At 35.5% G+C, this 25,664-nt stretch overlaps 1 protein-coding gene across 6 annotated transcripts in view; it reads right to left on the bottom strand.

Moving 5' to 3' along the window:
* The window catches only part of LOC121729825 (protein sickie), a 239,802-nt gene that overhangs the window by 160,035 nt on the left and 54,103 nt on the right, over nt 1-25,664 (bottom strand). For 4 of the 6 annotated variants that reach the window (XM_042118456.1, XM_042118457.1, XM_042118458.1 and 1 more), the window contains exon 2: nt 1,020-1,199. In XM_042118456.1, coding sequence (XP_041974390.1) covers nt 1,020-1,199 — 180 coding nt within the window. Of the gene's footprint in view, nt 1-1,019; nt 1,200-15,499; nt 15,599-25,664 lie in introns of those variants that run through there. The other 2 variants (XM_042118460.1, XM_042118462.1) reach the window with 2 other exon arrangements.

Raw genomic sequence — 25,664 nt, 5'->3', positions numbered from 1 at the left:
CAATACACGCTATTATGAGCTTTATGGCATAACAATAAAGGCGTTATCAGCATCAATAATTTTGACACCAAAGGCCTATAAAGTTCGATACGTTGCTGTCAACCATCATTCCTCATCCGGCGACAATTAGTAGCTTAGACAAAATTCAAAGTTGGAGACTTGGCCAGTAGCATAATCATTTATTATCAAGTAAGTATCCATAATAATTTTTATTTTTATCTAAAACCTACACTGGCTGGCAATTCAAGAAATGATTAATGAATAAAAAGCAGTATAATAACGCAATGGACTTAAAAGCAATAATTGAGTAAATAGTGAATGAATAAATGATCAGATAGAAATGTGAAATGAATTCTAAGTAGATGTAGCTGTTCAGAATAAATTAATGAGATAGGCATTTTGAATTTTTTCTAAATATTGACCTTTGACTGTAACATGTTTACCTGCGTCAATGTTTACTATTTTTGGTTTTATATAATTATAAAACCAAAAATAGTAAACATTGACGACTGGTTCTAATGAACCAAAATAGTAATTATCATAACAGTTTCATTTTTAACCTATAAAAATAAACAATTAAGCCGGATCTGTCTGTTGCATGATTGATGTTATGGATGTTTGTTATTTGTGGGGAGGATTCCGTTATGGATATGGGCGTATGTTTTAACCTTTTCTTTTAATTTATTAATATAAGTGAAACATGCCTTGGAATTTTAACCTGTGGTAAGTCGAGAATAAATAGTGACCCTATAAGTGACATGTCGCATGCGGACTATTAGACCACTAGCTGATTCGGTATCCTATTTTTGCTATTAAACGTAAGTTGATTTTTAGGCTTCCTATTTAATATGTCCCCTATTCCACCTTATAGACAACAGAACACAAACATATTTATAAAATCTCCGTTACAACTTACAGACCTATCTTATCGGTAGGTCCATGCTATCCAAAGGTATGATCTAAAAGCACTGCAATAGTTGCTCATTCTAAAACACCAAACTTAACCCTAAAACACTTACCATTTGTTGCGGGTTCCTCGGTTTCCGGTGAGCTCGTGGTACTTTCAACCCCGTGACACCCTCGAGGACGTCAGCCAGCAGTAACCCGTCGGCGCAGTCACGGGCCAGGCCGCCGGAGGTGCCGGCCCGGCGACGAGACCGCGCGCGCTCGAGGTAGTGGTTCGCCCAGTCTGTGTATATCTGAAAGAAAGAGAGGCTAGATTGAGTAGGTCCCGAGATGAAAAATAAAGTGTGGCACTCGAGGAGTGGCGCGGTAAAGCTATTTTGCAATTATTATAATTCGCATAGGTACGTCTAGTCGCACGCACTGTGCAGAAGTCTGCCGAACTGAAGCGACGTCTACGAACTATCGCCAGATGCGGCATCGCGCTATCGTAATCATTCCTAGGTACGATGGCCTGGCCGACCATACCATATCGCACGGTAGAAAGCTTTCTGACCTCTCATTCATCTCATAGGAAGACCTTTCATTTTACCCCAAAATTAGTGTAATGAAAGTCTAGATCTAGGCTTTTCATCTAGAGGTATGCAATTTTTATTACGTTAGACCGTGAATTCTTTACAGTTTACACCATTGTCCATTGTTTAGAAAATAAAGTGGGACTCAATATCGAATCTTAAAATAATAATAAATAGCTTCGAAGACATGTTTTTGAAGTACGTTACCTGTATACATATAACATTAAGATTCAACATACTCGATCCATAATCTATAGATATTAGATACAATTGTGACAGCCCACCCAAGAAGCTCTTGATGTTAAAATCTCATTTGAGTATGATTCACCATACATACTACTATACTGCCCTGATACCAGAAAAGACCGCTACGTGAAAAATACGTTATTTTTATTTTTTTATGTGTAAACTAAGCAGATTGTCAGCTTTCTGGTTCTATTTGACTTATATTTTTAAGTTTATTAGTTTCTGAGATAAGTTGCCGCTATAAGACCCCTTTTTTCAGTTTTTAGAGATGGCCATAAGATAAAAAGCCGCTAAACTAAATTGTTAAGCTATAAACATGTTATAATATCTTAACTGATGTTTATGTTAGTAAGAATTGAAAACATGGTTGGGGAAGTACTACAGAAGAATGCCGTGAAATGGTCATGATAAGTATAAAAACCGTTATTTAACTATAACGACCTTAATACGTAGCAAATTTTTGCCCATAACCATTTCCATTATAAGCAATAAAACGGCTAAATTATCGTCATACACTAGAACCACGTTATGATATCTAAACTGTTTTTAAGCGTAGTAGAATATTAATAAATCAAACTAAAAAACTACACTACAAAACTATGACCGTCATTTAACTTAGGATATTATTTAAATATTTGCATGATGGCATTTTATAAACGCGGTTTAATTAAAAAACTAAACAAAAAGACCGCTATTTAAGTTGATTTAGAGGAGAGCGGGGGGGAATACGAACGCGGCAGAGCATATTCGATCGATCGACAGTCAATATTTTGTCGGCGTGGGGGAAGGTCTGTAGTGTGAAACTGTTGGATGAAAGGATTCTATGTGTCGTGTTATATTATCTCGGTCAAATAGTATGATTTTCTTATGCTTTCCTCTATTGTCCTGTATTTCTTCGCTGTCCTTAACCTTTAAAGCATTGTATAAAACCGTGTCATTAGTTGGTTTGTATCCTAGTGTGGAGAGAAAGAAGGGCTTGCACACATCTACCTTATTTTCGTAGGCATTTTTAAAGAAAAACTTGCGTTTTGGGTGTCGTTAAGGTGATGATGTTAGTGTACGTTTCGGGATTACAACATAGCAGCTTTGTCGAATAAATATGCGACGTGTTTTCCAAGACATCTGCCAATAATTTTCATTAAGTGTTTCTCTTTCTTCCTTGCTGATTTTTTCCATACACTTGTTTGCACATTTGCAGCCTCCTTTAACTAGAAATTGTTCTCGATATTTAGTTCTTTTTTCTTGCAGTCTTTCAGTTAAACTTGTCTCATATATTTTTCTTTTTCGCAATTGCCCCGATTTAGTATAAAGTTTGAGATCTTTTTCATAGCAGTCATCATGTCTATCTTGTTCATGTTCTTGGTTTAACTCAAATATTTCTTCGCCTGCACTATTTTCTTGAATCAATTCCTCTGGTTCTTTGTCTTTACTTGTATTTGTTTCTGTTACATTTGCTTCGCATTCGTCTTGAATAATGATCACAGTTATAACTTCACCATCATCTTCAATATCCTTATTTTCGTTATGTGTTTCTATTGTCACTGTCTCATTTTTGTTTAATATTTGATATTTATTACTATTAATGACTCCCAAACATAATAACTTTAATGACAATACTGTTTGACCTTCTTCCTGAACTGAAAAATTAAGAGATGGAACTTGTCCTGTGTCTGAATCACAGGCATGGATCTCTGCCTGTACTGTGATTTGATGGTTTTCTTTAACATCGCATTTCTCATCCGACTCCGGAGGTTTTACTGTTGGCGGCATAGAATATATTCAAGTTAGTTTTGAACGAAAAAGCTACAATATGTTTTACAAATCGGATTTTGACGGCGATTATACTGAAGTTTGTTTTTTAAAAGATACTTACCTTAAACCAAAAAATGGATCTGTTCCCGAGGTGCTGACTCCTAGAGAAAGTGCGAGAGGAATATCAGAAACAAGAAAATTGAATATTTTAACCAAGTTAACCAAACTTATGCCTTCTCATAAACTTACATTCTGGAAAAGAATACCAACTAATAATATAAATAACGAAGAGACTGATTAATGATTAGGTTTTAATATATCTACTTTTTGATCTCTCATAGAAGTAATGTTTTTGATCTCATTACAATTAAGTTTTTGATAAATATTTGATAATTATATTTTATTTTGGATGTGTAATATTTTTTAAGTTACTTTTTTATAATTTTCATATGTTTAGTTATGGTACTGTACTAGAAATTATTAGGACTGAAGTCAGTAAGAATTCTATTGATTGTTATGATGTTTACGTAACGTGATTTACAATTTATTACCAAATAATAAATTAAGCATTTAAGTTTCTTTCACAAATAAACAATTTGTTTTGATATTATGGTTTTATTTCTGCTCAAATTTAATTTTTTTTGCTGTTGCATTTTTGATCTAATGGTCTTTTCAGCTAATGACTAGAATTATTTGAAGTGGAATACTTAGTTAAAATACAGTTATTAAGTGGGTAGTGCATTTAACAGCTTTCTTTTTTAGTATTATACTGATAACTTTTAAACCAATTTTGATTAAACTAATCAAAAATGCCGTTGACGTCACATAATGGCGTTTTTAGATTGATGAATCGGTTTCTTCTCAGTTACGTAATAATCTATAAAGCAGTTAGGCGACATAGCGGCATTTTTTCGTATGATTCATGTAAAAAATAGATATATCAAAATTTAAAGACAAAAATCATACGCTAAATGGCAGTTACCATCGAGGTTACTGCGTTTTAATCTAGCAGCGTGAATGAAAAAGTTATTTACGGGCTAAGCCTAACCAGAAATATGTATTTCAAATTACCTTACAAACATATTAAATAGAAAAGGAGAACATGAAAATATTCTACGTAACGTCACTTATTTTAATCAATAATTAAATCTTAACTAATCATAATACTTTTCAAGAAATCTGTTTTCCCGCTATTTTTGTCAATTACCAAAAGTTGCGTTTTGCACGTAGCGGTCTTTTCTGGTATCAGGGCAGTATAATACTAAGTAGGTTTAACGAAGCTGCAAGACCAAGCTCTATCGGCAAAGTGTACTGTGTAACTCATGTCGCGATTTTATCACTAAAATGTTATCCCGAAGGCTTCGTCACCCGGTCACACAGACCCTGTGACTCACCGAGGAACACTGAAAATATTTTGCAGGATATCTATGACGCACAAAGATGAGGTCGCCGAAGGGTTAACGCTTAAGTTAAGAAAGGGCAAGAGATGGCAGTCATTTATTGCTGCTTACTGTCATTTTGCCAGTATGTGTTACAAAACTTCTGGAAACCATAAACTTTAGCATGATTCCTGACATTAGCAAATAAAATTTGATACGATCGCGATACTTAAAAAAAGGGGTGCAGTTTTTAAATCCAATATTTTTGACGCCGCGGTCGAAGTGTAATGTCTCCTTATTTATGAGGTCTGTGGACTCGTAACTTGGCAATTGTTACTTAAAATTTAACGACTGAACTCATGTAAATATCACCATGTTAGTAAACAGTCGTAAATTTCATATTGTTGACTTTTGATTAGCGTGGAACGAACAATGGTAAGATTGAAAGGGTGAAACTCAAGTATTTCTGCATACTTTTATTCTTATCTACTAGTACTAGCACGTTGTTAATATTTTAACACTATAGTTTATAGTATTTTAGTAAATCTATACTAATAATATCGGGTGCATAATAGCTGTCGGGTTTCTTCACGTTTTTAATGAAAGAAGGAGGGAAAGGAAATAATAGTATAGGACAGTTTTTATATCGGAAAAATGTTCAGTTCCCCTTCCCGCATTATAAACCTGCGCCACGACTTGGGAACTTTTTGTCTCAAATAATACTGTCTGAAACTACTTAGAAATATTATGCTTTACATAAAAAACTTATAACGCGGTCTTTCAAAGCCACCCAGAAAATATTTTTTATACAGGTGTAGTTTCGATACTTCAAAGAGCACAGTGTCTATAAATTAGGCTTATTAAACGAGGGTCAGAGTGAGCGGTCAGCCTGTGAGGTCTCGGTTCTAAGAAGATTCAGCGTCACATTTGTAGTTTCTTACACGGTGGCCCGCTAAGTGGTGTGACACATGAAGTTAGCTACGAATTGAAAAAAGAAAAGTTGATTGTCAACAAAATTATTAGGTATGGTATATTATACCTAATTGTATTGGAACGAAGTAACTTATCGCGCGTTCGGCGTAAAGGAGGCTAGACAGAAAGATATTTGACCTTGACACTTTTTTATTAGTACCTGCATGGTAGGGGCAGAGGGCGTTGATAGTAGGTATTCCTGGGCGTTAATAGATGGCGTTTTCTTAAATAATGTTTGAGTGTTTAATTATGTATACTTACAGGTTTTTTGAACATAAGAAATAAGTTCGTTCCATTCGGGTGTCCCTTAACACCTCTCAAGCTGGCCTTTGCCCAGCTTATAGGCTCTTAAAAAACTATTGACGTTATAAAATTTTGAATGCAGCCTTAAAACAAAGTTAATATAGCCACTTATAGTACCTATAAGCCTAATTGGTATTTGGAATATTGCAGTTTTGGCATAAAACATCCTGAATTTAAAAAAAAAATTAAGATGTCTATGTCAAACAAAGACGTATCAAATATTTTCATAATTTTCAATAAAAAATATCTCCATACATCGCGTGCGGTCATAATATTAGCTATAATGTGGTATTATGTCGTATTCTTAAAAGGATTAAGTAATTACTCCCGACGATGCCGAATGAGGGCAAGTGTCGGCGACGAGTAGACGCCGCTCAACACACCATGGACACCGTATAGGTAGCATTAACCTTTGTGATAAAGTCAAAAATGCGATATTTTGATCAGATTTAGGATTTATACCATAAATAGTAAAATATTAAAAAGCTAATTTTTCTTGTGATTTGTATTTAAAGCAAACTTATGAAGGGCGTTTGGCCCTAAAAATCACAAAAAGTAGCTTTTTAAGCTGCTACTTTCACATTGAACTCTCTACGAGGAACACATAGAGAGAGATAAATTGAAAATAGGTATTTGAAAATGTATTGCTGTCTCACCAATCTCAAGTCTCCCACCGCAGAGCGCGATAGAGACAACCTGACAAAAGTTCTAATAAAAGAACAGAAAATCTTCGATTCGTTGTCCGCTGATACCTTCTCCAAAACTTAACAGATTTAAGTACTTTTTTCTTTAAGAATTAAAGCAAGGCTTGAGCTGTGTTTCTATGTTTTATTTATTTTTTTGTATATTTTAGCCAGTTTTGTTTTCTGGGTGTTTGAACACAGAGGAAAATCTGGCCATTTTTTTGGGTTTTTGGACGTACTTATCTTTTTTAATAATAAAATTATGAAAAAAAAGAAAACATAGAGACATGCTACTAGTGGCCATAGATATTCAGGAAAAAAATCATAACTCTACCGGCATTATCCAGGGAGGAAACAGGGAACAACGTTTGTATGGAAAAACGGTGGTGTGGACTCCTCTTAAGGCATTTTTTACTTTTGTTACACCCTGTATAACCTTAAAAGCCGGAGCGTTGGAAGTTGAAAGACAGTACAATAAATTCGAATAATAATTATTGAATTTTTATAAAGAAACTAATCTCTACCATTTCTAGTCTCTACAATTATATACTATTATAGATTATAATCATGATTCATAGGCAGATGAAGGACAAGGTCAAGTTAAAGTTATTATAGCAGCGAGAAATTTTTATTTTTTAGTGTAGTGACTAGACTGTACTCGGCGAAACGAGGCGGTAGCGGTCATTGACCTTTTTAGTCTAGGTGCTAAATGAAAAATACTGTATTTAGAATATTTAAGAATAAAACTTCTTATAAAGAAATAGATTATGACAGATTCATCGGAAAACCTCTTGGTAACTCTTAGAATGGTAATCTCCAACTTTTTATGAGTTCGAAGTGATATGCTTAATATTCAGTTCACATAGAGTATGCAAAATTCGATATGACTAGGAACATCTGACACTAATTCATTGTCAATCGCAGTTTATATAGAAAATGATAAGTTTTTTGACAGGGAGTCAATGACCGCTACTGTCTCGATTCTCTGAGTAGGTAGGTACACCTTAGTTAGTCCCCTTCAAAATTTCAGGCTGCGACCACGCCTGATAGGGTACCCTGGGTACCGATCAAATTATGTAGGTCCTTCTCTATTTCTATTTCCCTGATAGTACACTATATCCTACATAGCTAAGTAGGTAAGTTTTGTTCCTTATCTTATATCTTTAAATAATATTATAATCGAAAAAAACACCCGTTATTATAGAATAAAATAAAAACGGTTGAACAAAAAGTCTTAAACCAGTTTATTGTTAATCTCGATTACGACTATAATATATCCGTATTTTTATGTCGCTTATCTACAAAATTAACAAATAAAGCCTTAAAATGTGTTACTTTATTAACAATCGGCAATAAAATCGATATCATTATACAATTCATACAACTTATAATAGCGTAATGAATATAAAAGCGTCGTTTACGACTAAACCTGTTTATTCAATTGATTATGAGGCACTCTCTATTCGATTAATAAATAAATTAGTATAAAGTCGTGACTCGTGACTCGTGATATTCAATTGATATGTCGTATCGAGTTATTATAAACAGTAATTGTTAACTTTTGTGTTACAATAATACATAATATTTTTGATTATATAATAATATCTATGGACGCTTCACACCAAGTCAGTCTGGCTCCGTGCTAAGTACTTAAAGGACTTGTGTTACAGGTACCAGACAACGGAAATATATTTAATACTTTTATACTATACATATATTTAAGATTTCTATTATATTATACACATATTTAATACACATCCAGACCCGGGAACATTGAAAACTTTTTGTTCCGTCGGCGGGATTCGAACCCGCGACCCCCGGCTTAAGCTACCGACGCGCTCACCACTGGACACAGAGGTCGAATATAGATAATAGCATAGACGAATTAATAGTATAGTAATAGTAACTATATCTCTACCTAACTCAGCTTGAATATAATAGAAATTACAGGAAGTTTTCCATTGGTCCAGGATCAGCTATTTTATTTATAAAAAGCTCTATTAAAGCTTCATTGAGCTTTATTGTGGAAGTCCAGTCAGCAAGTCACCAGTGCATGGTAAAAGCAATTACATTAAAAGAAATGTAATGCGCTTGCAATAGCTAGCTTACACTTCTGTGTCTAATGTACTGATATCTAGTTAGCTGGATAGCTTGAAATTTGAAAAAACATTAATGATATGGCAATATTATTTAATATTGGCATTGTAATCTTATCAAAATTAAGATACACGGAATTACATACAAATTTTTAGAGTTTTGTGACTCGATTCGCCGTCTGACTCTGGGGTTTAGGACTCAAACCAGTCATGATGATGACCGATGACTGATGATAACAGAGCGACTAGTAAATTATTATAAAACCTAAGGTAGTGTGGATGAATCTGTGAGGAAACTTTGTAGCTATTTTTATTACTTAATTTTATTTAATTCTACTTTTTTAATCGCTTTAGTTCAATCCTTCCCCTCGACCCTACCTATCAAAAGCTGTGTCAAATTTCACATATTTTCTATGCACGTAATTCTTGAATATTTTTCTATCCAGCAGAATATATGTCTTTGTTGTAATGTCAGCTATATTGGCTTATTGCAGAAGGCTTTCAGTTGGACTGTAACAATAAACGTTTAGATAAGGCAGCACTTCGGACTACGTGCCTTATTATGCTTATGGTACACTTACATTGGGGACTCAGATGTGGGAATCAAACAGTTTTAGACAATCAAAGTCTACTTTGCCATTATAAATCAAAGTGAATAATATAATCTGATATTGAATGTACTGTCACTTCTTGGTGGAAATTCATCTTCAATTAAATAATTATACACTTTCCTTGCACTTTTTCCACTTTATTTTAATATATTTATTACAAAATTGTGAAATACACGACCGGTTTCGAAAAAAAACACCTGATGATGATTTTTTCGTGTATTTAAGAATTTTGTAATAAATATATTAAAATAAAGTGGAATAAGTGCAAGGAAAGTGTATAGTTATTTAATAATATAGTCACTATAACTATATAGTTATAAATTTCTGCCACAGTTAGAGACGAACATTATTTATCTGTTATTAAAATATGAATATTTTGACATTTTAAGCCAGTCAAACTCTTCAGTAAATTACAGTTAATAGTAATGTTATAAGGACCAAATATTGATTTACACAATGAAACAATTGGACCGACTTTGATAAAATTTGGCAAAATTATATATATAGACGGGGAAAAATCACGGTTATATAACCGAGGTTCAGGATTTCATAGAACAATTCAGACACGAATGACGTAGGACGTAGCCGACGTAGCACAAAAAATATACAGGTAATAAAAAGGGGACTTAAATTATTATAATTGTTGTCTTTATAAATGATAAGATAAACAATATAATCACGACTTTACTTATCTCACTTCTAGAATACCATAAAAGGAGTGTTGTGTTGCGACTGCTAGATCATAAACTAGGTTTAAATTAAATACCTTTATGATTATCGTAAAATTGATAATGTAATAATATGGCAAAGTTATAAGTTACTAGATGGCGCCCGTAAATTCTATGTCCTTTCCCGGCACACAATTAATATCTGCATACATGCTTCATACCTAATTTCATTAAAATCGGTTCAGCGGCTTAAAAGTGAAGAGAGAACAAACAGACAGACAAAGAGTCAGACACACTTTCACATTTATAATATTCGTATGGATGTACCAAACTCAAATTTTAATTTCGTACAAAATAGCATCCGTAAAAATAACTGTAAAAACCAAAACACACCGTACAAACAGAATTAATAAAAGCAATTAAAGTCAACAGGGGAAATGGGGGAGGAAGTTCGGCAACAATGTAAACTCACGTAAATTCAGCACCCTGTATAAACAAATCAGGTGGCCCATTCACGTGGCGTCCCTTGTGAGTTGGACTTTGGAGTTTGGAGTACTATTTTGTATGTACGTACGTAGACCTATGTATAGGTTGTTGAGGTATATTATGTATAATTATGAGCCCTTAAACATATATCTCATCCCTACTAATATGACAAATGCGAAAGTGTGTCTGTCTGTCTGTCTGTTACCTCTTCACGCCCCAACCGCTGAACCCATTTTGGTGAAAGGTATGGTGATACTTTGAGTCTCGGGAAAGGACATAGAATACTTTAAGGGTCCCCCGCAGACGTACAATTTAAAGTTGGCCGACTATCGTAAAAAGAGATAGATCAAGACAGAAGCGCCATACGCTCGTGTTCATACAAATTGGAGAGGCATGGCATGGCCCTTCTATCTTGATCTATTTCTGTGGTTTGTACGATAGTCGGCCAAATTTAAATTGTACGGCTGCCTAAATTTACAATTCCCGCGCGACAAACGCGAATTTTGGAGCAACGGAGTTACGGGTGTCATCTAGATCTAAGTCAATAAAATTAATGTTATTTTATTCATACTACATTCACGAGTTCGCTGACTTTAAGATACTTAGGGTTATTGAGAGAGAAAAAGTTTTGTAATGTTTTCGTATTTCTAAATTTCTAATGTGAAGATAAATTAAGTGGCAATAATCTTTTATCACCGACAAAAAGAAAAATAAGGGATTTTCATACTTTTAGATCTACAAATATGAAATTGGCCTCATATATTATTTTAATGGAGTCATCACTTCCACACATCCCACACAGGCTCAGATCGTCCCACTTTCAGCCATCACCGAACAAATTATTCCATTAATAACAATCAGTAAATCTATATTAATTGGTATGCAACAATAGCGAAGAGCGGACAAGTCTTAAATACTTCTGGCCTTAAGAGGATTCCACACCGCCATTTTTTCCATACAAACGTTGTCCCCTGTTTCCTCCCTGGATAATGCTAGTAGAGTTATAATTTTTTTCCTGAATATCCACGGCCACTAATACAATGTCCCTATGTTTTCTTTTTTTTCATAATTTAATTATTAAATAAGATATGAACGTTCAAAAACCCAAAAAAATGGCCAGATTTTCCACTGTGTTCAAACGTCCAGAAAACAGATTTGGATAGATTATACAAAAAAAGCAAAACATAGGAACACAGCTCAAGCCTTTTTTTAATCTTTAATGAAAAAAGTACTTAAATCGGTTAAGTTTTGGAGAAGGAATCAGGGGACAACGAATCGTTGATTTTCTGGATTTTCTGCAGTTGTCTCTATCGCGTTCTGCGGTATAGGCTTGAGGTAAGGGAGACAGCTATAGATATTACACGTACTTTTTTTTCATTTCTCTAGCCGCTGTGGTATCCTCTTAAGTTCTCTACAGTTTGTCTCGCATCGCATCGCGTAAGTTCGCATTTCTACTGGTGGCCGTGCTAACCCGGCTGGAATCTAAATAGTTGGTAGTAAAAGTCGCAAGGTTTATGGGACTTATGAATCGAGATTCGAAGTATAGGAATTTGGGTCCATCTAGCAACTGAACATTTGCTAAAGAGTACGTACCGCGCCACAGCAAAGTATCCTGGTTTTACGAAAACATATCAATTTGTTTATTTTAAAATAAACGTGAATTATGATAACTTCTTTCATCTTTCTTTCTTCTATACTAAACACACCGGCAAAATTAGAGGAACATAACAAAATTTTCAATTTTTTTTAAATTGTTCACTGATTTTTATATATTTATTTATTTATTTACTAATTGATCATTAAAAAATATTTTTTTTATAAATTTAGGGCATAAAAACGTGAAAAATAGAAAAAAATCAGCAAAAATAAAAAAATTAAAAAAATCTTTGAAATTTCAGTAGTAAGTTTTTAAGATAAATTCTCCATTTTTATTAAAGAAATGCCATGTTAAAAGCGTGTAGTGCTGGTGTAATGCCTTCTATGGATCTCAAGAGGGCCTGGATACGCCATTCCATGCTTGCATTTTAATTGTCAATCATTTCCTGTGGGATATTCTCCTACTCCTCCAGTAGCGCCAACTCGAGCTCCTGGACACATTTTGGAGCTGGAGTTTTAAATCGTACCGTTCACCCACTGATGTGCCACACGTCTTCAATCGGATCCACATCCGTAGACCACGCTGGCCTCTCCACCTGGGCTACGCCAGCATCGTTTAGGTAATAATGCCCGATTTTCTTACTCTATGGACGCACATAAAATTGAAATTACTATCTAAAACTGTGTAAAAGGCACACCATGCAGTTCCAGGATGTCGGTGCTATAGCTCTGTACTGTCAAAGTACCATCATCTATAATCATCAGCTCCATGCGGGCTCCAAATCATATGCAACTCAAAACCATTACGAAGCCTGCATCATAGGCCACTGTTTCCGGTAAGTTTGATGGCTTGTAGCTTTCCTTATAATTTATCCACATTCTTTATCGCCTGTCAATACAATGTACACAGAATTTGCTCCCATCACTGTACAGCACAAGATTTCACTCACTTGTCTAATTTTGATGTTCACGCGCAAATCTTAGCCTGGCTCTTCGGTGTCCTGTCTCAAGTTTTGGTGCCCTTGCTGGCACTTTTGAGTTTAATTTAACTTCTTTGAGTCTTCTTCTTACTGTACAATCACTTACACGTTCATCTTGGACCTGTTCCGACGGGTTTCGTGTCTGCATAGCAGTTTGAGGTCGATTTCTTAAGTTTGGTTTCCTTACAAAATGGTCATCCTGAACCATGTCACCGGATATCTGCCTTGTTCTCGTCTCCGAACGTAAGATCCAGTCTCTCTGAAGCGTTGAAAGTTACGATGAACCACGTAAGCCGACACACCTGGCCTGACTGACCAAACGGTAGGTGTGACCTTTCTCTATCGTGGTTACAGCTCTAGCTGTCGCAGATGCTGGGAAATCACTAATTTTGTATCTAAGCAATGTGTTCTTCCAAAAACCAAACAATCAAATGAGCTGAGCATACCTTGCACCCCGCTAAAACGCCATTCTTATCAGGAACACTTACAACGTCAATAATCGAAAAACACTTATTAGGGCATAATTGCTATAAAAACCTCAACTCTTGTCAACTTGCCAGTTTTGTTCAATATTTTATTTCTTTAATGAGCTTAGAAGCTATAAAAAAGGCTTTCAGACAGCCCGGCCCACTTGATTTCAAGTTTTGGCCCTTTTTACCAATGTTCCGCTAATTTTGCCAGTGTGTGTAGTATGTTTCTATGAACATTAAATAAAAAACGATAAAACGTAAACGGATACGTTTACATGTCAACAATGAAGTTAGCCCCTAAACTCGTAATTTACAGACACGACTTCAACAGATGAAATATTTCATTCACTTCCGACTGCTGTCTAAACCAAGACGATTTCAGATTTGCTTATTATTTATTTATCTACTGTAAAATTCTTACTTGGACTCCATAGCATGTATTATGATATATATTTAGTTATTATATAGTATCCCCGGTGATATAATATAATATTATAAAGATTCTACGTCCTTCCCCGCACTTAAACTATCTCCACAGTCCACACCAAATTTTATAAAAATTAGTTTAGCGATTTAAGCATGAAAACGTGTGGAGGGACAAACAAATAGACACATTTAGACGTAGGAGAGCCATGCTTCGGCACGAATGGGCCGGCTCGACCGGAGAAACACCACGTTCTCACAGAAAACCGGCGGGTGTTTCGCCGAGTGAGAGAGTTTACCGGCCCAATCCCCTACCCTATTCCCTTCCCTACCCTCCCCTATTCCCTTCCCTTCCCATCCCTACCCTCCCCTATTACCCTATTCCCTCTTAAAAGGCCGACACGCACCTGCAGCTCTTCAGATGCCGCGAGTGTCCATGGGCGACGGAAGTTGCTTTCCATCAGGTGACCCGTTTGCTCGTTTGCCCCCTTATTTCATTAAAAAAATATATTTTATATCAGTAGTATGGATTTTTTTAATTTTGCTTTTACAATAACAATAAACGAATAACAATTATTCGTTTATGTAAGTAGTTACAACTATCAAGAACTATATTGATTCTACGTTTGTTTTCATTCGATATAGTGTAAGTGGCCGATGTTGCAACAGTAACATCTATTTCGGTGCAGGCAGGTGAGGTGGGTACACCATGGACCAGGAAGGGAAACGGGGTCGAGCTAAATATATGTTCTAAACTGGGATTATGTCTTTCGTTAGAGGCAACTCAATACTTAGCCGAGTTGTTTTGACTTCTGAGTAAATATTTTTACACTAGCTATGATGACTGCAATTGCTTTTGCTGTTTTTGCCGTTGCTTACAACATTTTCTTTGGGATAACTATAGCAATCCCGTCTTTCACTACTTGACACTAATGAGTTACAAATTACGACAGTTGCTTTACACTGCCAGACACCCTGTATTATATACAGGATGTAACTCCTTATAGAGAGTTCACTGTAAAAGTAGCAGCGCTGAAAGACCAAATTTTGGTGGACCAAAAGTGGGAGAGCCATGCTTCGCAAACGTGGGAGAGCCATGCTTCGGCACGAATGGGCCGGCTCGACCGGAGAAATACCACGTTCTCACAGAAAACCGGCGTGAAACGCTGTGTTTCATGTGCTTAGGTCTTAGGATAATATTATAGTTACTTAGTAATTCTATTGAGTAATCTGTGATTATAGTAAGGTACACCATACAATAAAAACATGCAGACAATATCGATATCCAGCTTAATACTAAAATTATCCTAGGAAAACATTATACACCATGACCACACAATGGTAGCCACGCCCTACCTGCACGATGGAGCGAGTCTGCCTCGTGACGTCATCTGTAGAGCCCTGGATGGACCGCGGGGCCCTGATGCAGGTCGGTATCATTGTAACATCTCACGAACTTCAACAGCATTCACTTAACCATTTAGTTCACAGAATGTTTTGGTTGTAATCGGGCTAGTGCCCGAAGATGTCGTCATGATTGTAGAGTTTGGAGAACATTAATTGACACTTTGTTCTGAATTTTAAAATCTTATGAAAATAGAAATAGTAGGGGAGGGGAAGATGCTAATTTTGAGTCACTCGAACGTCATGGAAACTTAGTAGGTTTTTTACATTAGGTAAAACTGATAAAAAAATAATAAGCGTTTTTTATTTTAGCGGTTGGTTCAGAACCTGCAGCCATTTCAAAGTTTTGAAAAAGAAAAAATATCCAGAAAATTGCTTATTTAGATTAATTTTAAATATATTTTAGACAACAAGGAGTAAATCATTTAGTTTAGTGCAAAATAAAATATCTGCGAAGCTTAGTTAGGAAAATATGAAGTTTTATTTTTTTATATTTTAAAATTTCCCTACAGGCTTACCTAACCTTTGAATCGTCAGTGCTTTATAAGGAAGCTTCTTTGGGGTATACTAAGCATCCCCTATCTTAATCTGACAGATCTGATGACATTTCAATATTAAAAAAAATTAACCCACCATGTGAGAAATCTGATTTCTATACCATGATAACTAGACACATGTCGGAAGCCTATAAAAGCTTAATCTGACGCACTCGAGCTTATCCCGAAAATCCCCTCTTCCCCTCCCCAACTAAAATATCTGAGTGACACATTTTTATTCCTCGTAGGCAAAATTAGGTCGTTGCACTCGTAGCACTATTTTTGCCTAGATTTTTTTCCATGTACGAACTATTTTCGTATACTATATGACTTAAAGAGCTACTTAGTATTTACAAAAATTCTCGAAGAAATATTCGAGTAACACATTCTAAAAAGGTGTTTTATTATAGTTAGTTGTAGCATAGACTAAGGAACAAGTCTATGCTACAGCAATAATTGGAAATATATACGACATGATACGTATTATTATGATGATTTACTACAGATATACATAATGACCTATTTAAGATTTTAGATAGAGGTAAGTGTGTAGGATATAGAGAAGTAGGTGTGATACAGCGAGGTATTGTGTAGGACACGGTTCATGAATGAATCGCTCCGTGGCTCGAAGATAAGCTTCGCGGAATATTTACTCTGGCGTGGCGCCTACGCCTACGACGAGTGACTAGCAACGACTTAAGAGACAGTCACATGAGTCCGGCATGCAGGATAAAAGTTAATTTATTATTATTATATTATTAGATGCTGTCCGCAAGCTGTCCGTAGCTTGTACGCGCACTGCGCAGGTTAATCGTGCTGCATTATGCATAGTATAATTTCTACGATAAGAACTTTTTTACTTTTCTGGAATTAATTACTACACACATATTATCAAAATCAGTTTTGCGGTATGTGTGTGAGATGGTGGCAGATGAACACCCAAATACTTTCACATATTTTAATATATAACGAATATGATTGTTTAAACGTAATCTGGCTGAAGAAATCATAGCATTGAAGGTTAATGAGTGAAAAATAAGGATAAATAATTCATTCTTATCTTAAACGAGCTTTTGTCCGCGGCTTCGCTCGCGTTAAGAAGTATTGTTATATACTATACTTTCACCCCCTATTTGAACCCCTTGGGGTTAGAATTTATCAAAATCCTTTCTTAGCGGATGCCTACGTCATAACATCTACCTGCATGCCAAATTTCAGCCCGATCCGTCCAGTGGTTTGGGCTGTGCGTTGATAGATCACTATGTCAATCAGTCAGTCACCTTTGAGTTTTATATATAGATATAGATAGAAGATAGATGATGATGATTGAAAATTATACCAATTAACGGCCGTTCTCAATATTTGATCTATCTCTGGTTTTGCCCTACTAGCGATAGGAATACCTCACAATTGACATTAGACTAATGTCTAATGTGAGCTATTCCTATCTCTAGTAGGGCAAAACCAGAGATAGATCAAATATTGAGAACGGCCGTTAATTGGTATAATTTTCAAAACGACGCGATAGCTTTTTGACAAACGTTAGCTGACTGCCAAAAATGTGAATTCTAATTTTTAAAGCAGATTTTTAGTAACTTTAAAAAGGGAAGAGATTTTTATACGTACAACGAATACTCCATCGTCTGTGAACCGATTTTCAAAATTACTTCTAAGTACTTTGGCTGTGTTTCATTACCAGATAATAATGAAGTCACTATTTCATAAGTGATAACGCCTATTACGTACCATCAAGCTGCATTAATGTATCTGTAGGCGCAGTAAGAACAATTATATTGAAATCAAGTACTAGAACAATGAGCAGACATTAGTGGGAGGGCCTATATTAGACTCAGCTTCTTGCTTTGATTACTTTTAATCACATTAGTTATCGTACAAAGGATTTTCTACTCAATTACTTAGGTATAACGTTTAAAATTGTAAGTACTTTCTTAAGAAAATTCGATGCTGAAAGTACCTGAGAGCAATTAGGAGCCTTATCCCCTTTTGATAGAGTCCAATGTCCCTAATAAAATCAGTAGCTTCCTTAAGGGCTATGAATACAAATAAATTACTAATCAATATTCAAAACTCCATGGGTGTTATTCGTATTTAAAAAACGAACATGCTGTTTTAAAGATTTATGCATTTTTAATGCACCAATGCGTGTTTTGTTTCTACAAAATTATGTCTTAGGAAACTTAATCCATGTAATTCTTGTTTAATATTATTTTAATTGTTGAATGACTTCCGAGAAATATACCTTACGAATCGTTTAGCCAAATAAAACTAACAAATGGAAGCTTTCTAACCGTGTACGTTTCGGTTCTAACCGTGAAAAAAAATATGAATTTTATGTAGGACGAGCTTTTGCCCGCGGCTTCACTCGCGTATGAAGTATTACTGACAAACTTTCATCCCCTATTTTAACCCCTTGGATATAGAATTGATCAAAATCCTTTCTTGGCGGATGCCTACGTCATATCATCTACCTGCTTGCCAAATTTCAGCCCGATCGGTCCAGTGGTTTGGGCTGTGCGTTGATAGATCACCATGTCAGTCAGTCACCTTTGAGTTTTATATATAGATATATAGATATAGATTTTATAGCCAGATGATGAAGTAGGTAAGTTAAGATACAAGGTTTGTTCTAATTATGAGGGGAAAAAATGAGAAATTGCCGTTATTTTATAAAATGTTATCCACTTCGTCAACTTACGTCTTCAATTATTTCTGCCATTTTGACACATGCAATTGAGTCATAACCGTGAAATTGAACTCATAACTTCTGAGAATCCCCTGATCTGAGATATTGTTAATTGCATTCTTGGTAAGTTCACGTGTGCAAGGCTTGCAACACCACTTACGAAATATCCTACCAAATTACCTGGTAAGTAATAAGTGCGTTGGCGCGAAGCCTACTTATTAGTTACATAGTGTACTAACAGTACTTAGCAATAATAAGCTATATGAGATACGATTTTTTTTAAATGCAATAAAAATGCAAACGAGCAACCGGGTCACCTGATGGAAAGCAACTTCCGTCGCCCATGGACACTCGCAGCATCAGAAGAGCTGCAGGTGCGTTGCCAGCCTTTTAAGGGGTAACAGGGGAGGGTAGGGAAGGGAATTAAAGGGGAGGGTGAGGAAGGAAATAGGGGAGGGTAGGGAAGGGAAAAGGGTAGGGGATTGGGCCTCCGGTAAACTCACTCACTCGGCGAAACACAGAGCAAGCGCAGTTTCACGCCGGTTTTCTGTGAGGACGTGGTATTTCTCCGGCCGAGCCGGCCCATTCTCGCGAAGCATGGCTCTCCCACGTCAATTTTATATAATATAAAAGAACAAATATTAAACCTTCAAAGAAATATTATAACACGAGCTTTTGCCCGCGGCTTCGCTCGCGTTAAGAAGTATTATTATATAAAAACTTTCATCCCCTATTTTAACCCCTTGGGGTTGGAATTTATCAAAATCCTTTCTTAGCGGATGCCTACGTCATAACATCTACCTGCATGCAAAATTTCAGCCCGATCCGTCCAGTGGTTTGGGCTGTGCGTTGATAGATCACTATGTCAATCAGTCAGTCACCTTTGAGTTTTATATATATAGATTTTATATTATAAAATGTAACAATATTTCTTTGAAGGTTTACCTTTCAAGTTTTGAGTTGTTCTTACGACCGCACATCTTAGACACATTAATTACTTAATGATGATCGAACTTCAAATATTCAATTAACAGTTTGACAGATAATGTATGAGGCTTATGACAAAATCTTCTTTAATTACTTGTAAGTATATTCGTCTCTGAGTGCGGAAATTATATCCATCCGTTAATAATATAATATCTTATTATCTACATTCTACGTTAATAATATTATAATATGTACGTAACATCTTTTTATTCAGGCTGTATTCGATTTTGCATGATGTTAAACCTACTGCGTTATGGAATTCCAAATAATATGTCGATTTGAATCCAACGTTTCCAGAGTCCATTTATGGATATCACGCAAGTATGCACCAAACACAACTCATCCTGCCGCAGTTCAAATTTATTTTACCGCTGACCGCACCTTAATACCGCCATTATAAGGGTCAATCTCATTGAACCCTTAGCAAAATAACTGTGTACATTACTGATGTTGCAACGCAATAATTAATTAGGCAAATTACCGAAATGGCCAGCTTTTAGCATATATTAACCCGTGCTACGATATGTTTCATACACTCTAATCATTAATCATGACTTCAGGATTAGCCTCCGTCATATCGCAATAATGATTAGTTCTGCGCTGAGTGTTAGATGTTGTTTTGATGCCACTCAAATTGAAGTTTCGTTAATTTTGTTAAGATTTACTTAAGATTTTTATTGATCCTTATTAGCATGCCATACGTTCATATTATGTGGCTATGACTGGAAATAGTTTTCACAATAATATATTTAGTGTCTACTCTCTATACTAGGGGTTCCCGAACTAATTTTGTCTACTCCCCACTTTGAGAACAAATAATGTTTAGCGCCCCCATTGTTTCAATTTAAAATGCATTCCGATGAAATAAAGCACCCCTAAGCCTCTACACAACGCCCGCATTTTTTTCTGGGTCCCACACCGCCCCCCTTAAAACCTTCAGCGCCCACATTAAGGGGGCGTTATCGTCCACTTTGGGAAAGACTGCTCTATACTCTATAGTCTACATTGTTATAGCATATTTATTGTAAAAGGAAAACAAAAATTGTGTGAACGCGTTTCTAGCGCCTCTTTGAGCTGTCTTTCATAAATATTTTTTGGCAAAGTGACAAACTCGACTTATAGACTTTCAAAATAAGTGGGTATTTCCCATAATTATTGGAATAATATTATGTATACCACATTCGTAAACACCAACCGGATCGAATCTCAAATATCCCATTCATTTTTGCTCTTAAAACAAAAACGTTACTTTAACGCGTGTCTATTTTAGCGTTTTAACAAGCAAATAAAAATCACAGGTTATCGCAAACAATCACACGCAAGTAGAGCTTAATTCCCGAATTAAATTTAGATTAACCCACATAAGTTTATGGCTGAAATGCTGCATAACGATCGTAAAAGGTGCGTAACTACGCACCACATCCGTGATTCGAGAACTTAGGGTAGGCGCTCACTGGAAACAATTACAGTTCAAAATATATACATACTTGAAACAATTAAGGTTTTGTACTGCAATTTGCAATACTTAATATTCTTAAGACTGTCGTGTCTTAATTGAGCACTTGTCGCGTTGCATCGCCGCAGTGGTGATATGCGTTGTATTTGTTAGTTGGGGTGTATTGCGGAAAGTCGAACATAGGAGAAGCTAAATGGGAGGGTAAAACGTTATCAACGTCTTTTATTATGTTGACGTGCGTCGCCGCAACTCTTGCACTGCGTCAGGCTGCGTTTTCACCGAATCTGTGTTGCAAGGAATGTATTTTTAAAAACCAATAGAATTGCTGGGCTGAGAAAAGTCAGGCAAATAACGCGATTCTATTGCTTCTCAAAAACTCATACCTCCCCACGTACCTTCGATTGAAACGCATCCATATCCGTTCCGACAAAGCAACGCATTACACACACAGTGCGGCCTCGCTACTCAGTACTCACACATCTGACAGTTTACGCGGCTGTCACAACCTGGACGCGTATTTATACCCGAGCGTTGAACCCCGTGACAAAACGGACATTTTAAAACCGAAAAACAAAACGGTAGATAAACGATAGTGTCAACTACCGTAAAAGTCTTTATGGGACAATAATCTTGTTTTGTTACGGGTGGGATTGTCCACTACAATAGTTTACTGCGTGTTTTAATTGTGCCCCTGGGACGAAGTTTATGTGCAACAAATTTTCGGTCTTTTTTAGTAGTTAGTTACTTGGTTTAAACATAAAATAAACTACGAAAGAAATAGTAATTGTACGACAATACTATACGAAAGTGCTTTATGTGACATTAAATATATTATCGACATGCTTTATTTCTTAAAAACTCAATATATTTTTTATTCAACCACTTAACCGTTTATTATTTAAAGCACTTAGCACGTAATACAGATGATTTCTCGACTTACTAATAATACAGAAATTATACAAATTCATAAGCAATTATAATGACATCAATATTCTATAACCCTTAGGGATGTCTAGTTAACCTTTTTCCTAAATACCCTTTGTTTACGATCTGTCTAAACATGGCGTCAATCAGAACACGAACTGTCTATCTATGGAAGTTTGATAAAGGATGTGCACGTGAACAACTGTACCCTGATTCTACTGTTTTATTGCGACAATGATGCAGCTTCGTTCCATATTCGGTCTCGTCCGTTTCCTCCTTACTTTTCTATGTTATAGCAAACGCACAAGTTGTATGTACGGTGTTTATAATATTTTGCACTTTATTTCATACATTCGAATATCTTGATTTTCGAATATCCGAATACCTAACGACAACAGTTATTAGTCCAGTCTCTAATAGAGTTACTACAAATAACTGTATTACAAAATAATGTAAATTATTTTTAACAACACTCCAAAAGTCATTCTTTTAACGTTTCCAACAATACTATTTGTAGTTTGTTAGATAATAGACTGGATCGAACAAAGGGGCAAAGCTGCATCAATGTTACATTATAATTATAGTCGAATCAGGGTACTAAACAGATGGCAGAGGCTACTGTTTATACAGGCTGCTCCAAGTTTGTGGCCAGCCCGGAAACTTACATAACAATAACTATCGTAAGTTTATCTTGATGTGTATAAGATTAAATACAGAATGTTCTAGTCTAGTTAAAACATATTTTTATACAAGCTTTTGCCCGTGTTTTAACAGGGTTTCCGGGAACCGTGCATTATCCCTTACGTATAATTACGGGGCTACGTCCTTTATAAGCAAAATCCATAATAATATATCTGTGATAAATTTATTTGGAACCGATGCAGTAGCTGCAGAGCCTATTACGAGTATTTTGATGTAAACAAACAGAACATCTTTATATTATAATATTAGTTTTTCTAGGAAGCTAGAGATGTATATAGTGTGGAACAAAAATAAGTGATAATACTTTAGGGTGTGTACGTGTTCCTTGTAGAGAGTTCACTGTGAAAGTAGCAGCGCTGAAAGACCATTTTTTTTTTCACTTTTGTATGGACAAGGGCCACGAGTTTCCCCATACAAATTATTATCACTTATTTTTGTTACACCCTGTATAATATTATATTAAAGCAATAATATAAAGATTCAATGATACAAAAAGATTAAGTAATAATATATTGTACATTTTTACTGAATACTGGAAATCCTTAATCTTAATTATTAAGATCACAAAAAGACAATCTCGCGTTAACACATGTGTTGAAAAAAAGGTAAATCAGCAATTTGAATCAAAGGTTAAGAGAGGGATCCACAATAAATTGGCAACAGTAGGTCGTGAGAGACGATTTATTATAACGACGTGTACTGATCCGCAAATACATTGTGGTACCAACAGTTTTGCTACAGACAGCAAAACTTCGATACATACTTCCATAATAATATTATATTATAAATGCTAAAGTGTGTCTGTCTGTCTGTTACCTCTTCACACCCAAACCACTGAACCAATTTTGCTGAATTTTGGTATGTAGATACTTTGAGTCCCGGGAAAGGATACGAGTACTTTTTATCTCAAAAAATGCACGGTTTCCTCGCGATAAACGAATTTTGGCGCAACAGAGTTGCGGGCGTCATGTAGTGGAATCAATAAAATAAAAATACAGCCGAATATAGAACCTCCTCCTTTTTAGAAGTTGATTGATATTAAACAATATTAGGTATGTTGTAATTACCTACTATAAATTTTTGACTACACGATTAGCTTTGTCCACGCTGTGCCTTTTTCTGTTCGTCAAGGGCATGCGTTATAGCGCAGTTAACAGCGAACGTGAGGCATGCCCACGACGCATGCCCTCTGACCGTATCCAAAACTTCAAAAATGAAAATATTGGAGTTGCGTTCCTTGACGCATCAGTCAGTCACCTTTGAGTTTTATATATATATATATATATATAGATTATTATAGACATATAGATAAACACCCTTTCGTTATTACAACAATATTATTATGAATATTTATTTTGCTGTCTGTACCAATATGCCATGATATCCTTAATTTATAGATTTCGCAGACGGAACGGAACTCTCGTGTTGTGGATCCAAATGTTATTCTGTGTGTCCTTTGACTGTTTATTATTATATCAAAGTTTAGCTTAGCTTAAGGCTAGGGTTTGTTTAAGTTCTAGTACTTTTAATCCTAGGCATGAAGATTTCCGGTGACGATCTAAGTACGTATTTAAAAAACAGAGACTTGGTAATATTTTGTTTTGGTATAAACAACCTTTGGTTAAACTTGAGTATAACTGAAACTATTTGGATGATTTCTGTCAGAGACAGAAATATAAGTTGGTGCGATTTTTTTGGGTATGCGCAGAGCCGTAGGAAACCTGTATACCATGTTTTTTCGTTTCAGAAGCCATTCTTAAACATTCCTCTTAACTTTTATTACCTTAGAATGTCCATTAAGGTATTGGATATAAAGTATACCGGACGCGGTCTATTTTGGCGCGTTGACAAATGCGAGGCGACCGATCGCTTTACCTACATCCTTACTATTTATACCACGACGGATACGAATAACCACAAGTTTTTCTTTTAACTAAATCATCTTAACCGTCTGGAAGTTAAAATGTCCCGAGCGATTTTGCCACCCACAGAATTGAGTAGAATCAGGACTGGGTATTTAGACAACTTGTTTTCAATTATTTTGACAGCGAAGATAGAAATTTAAAATATTTGATATGACGTCGTTAGGTGACATAGCGCTTTCATGAATTTCCGAATACACTTTTGATTTTAACTTCACTGTCAAAACTCAAAATAATCGAATGCAAATTGTCTAAGTACGCTGTTAGTAGTGATGATGATCATTACTTTTTCCACTCAAAATATTGCCAATTATTTTCAGTTTTTCAGTCAATGTTTTTGTTCATGATTAATTTTTAATATCTAAGTATGGAAGGAAATCCTACTAAAGGTACTAAAGGTAAACTTCCGAAAAACCCTTTTATAGCATACCCTTTTCACGTAACGTATGAAAAGACTCTTTCACGTAAAAGCGAACCTGAAACCCCGTCAATGATGAAAATAAAAGGAATCGGTAATTTCTTACCCAACCTTTCATAGCATTACATGTTGACAGTACCACTAATACTATCGAATGTTTGTTACTATCGTGCTAATCTGCATAATAATATGTAACTAGAGATCGCCCAATGGTTGAAATTCGAACTTAGTTTCAACGACATTAGGACTACTACCTATATTTTGTAAAAAAATATTGACTTTATCATATTTTTTTTCAACTCTTGTCTCTAGGACTCAGCTGATCTCAGACTGGCCGTGTAAGCATTGTCTAATAGTATCTAAGATTCAATAAAAAAACTATAATCCATTTTCAATTTGTCAACTTGTTGTCAACAGACTTCAACCATAAATAAAAGAGTATAATTCGTACGTAAAGGCTTGTCACTC

This window comes from Aricia agestis, chromosome 8 (assembly GCF_905147365.1).
Source record: "Aricia agestis chromosome 8, ilAriAges1.1, whole genome shotgun sequence".
NCBI lineage: Eukaryota > Metazoa > Arthropoda > Insecta > Lepidoptera > Lycaenidae > Aricia > Aricia agestis.
This window is presented reverse-complemented; position numbering and strand designations above follow the sequence as displayed.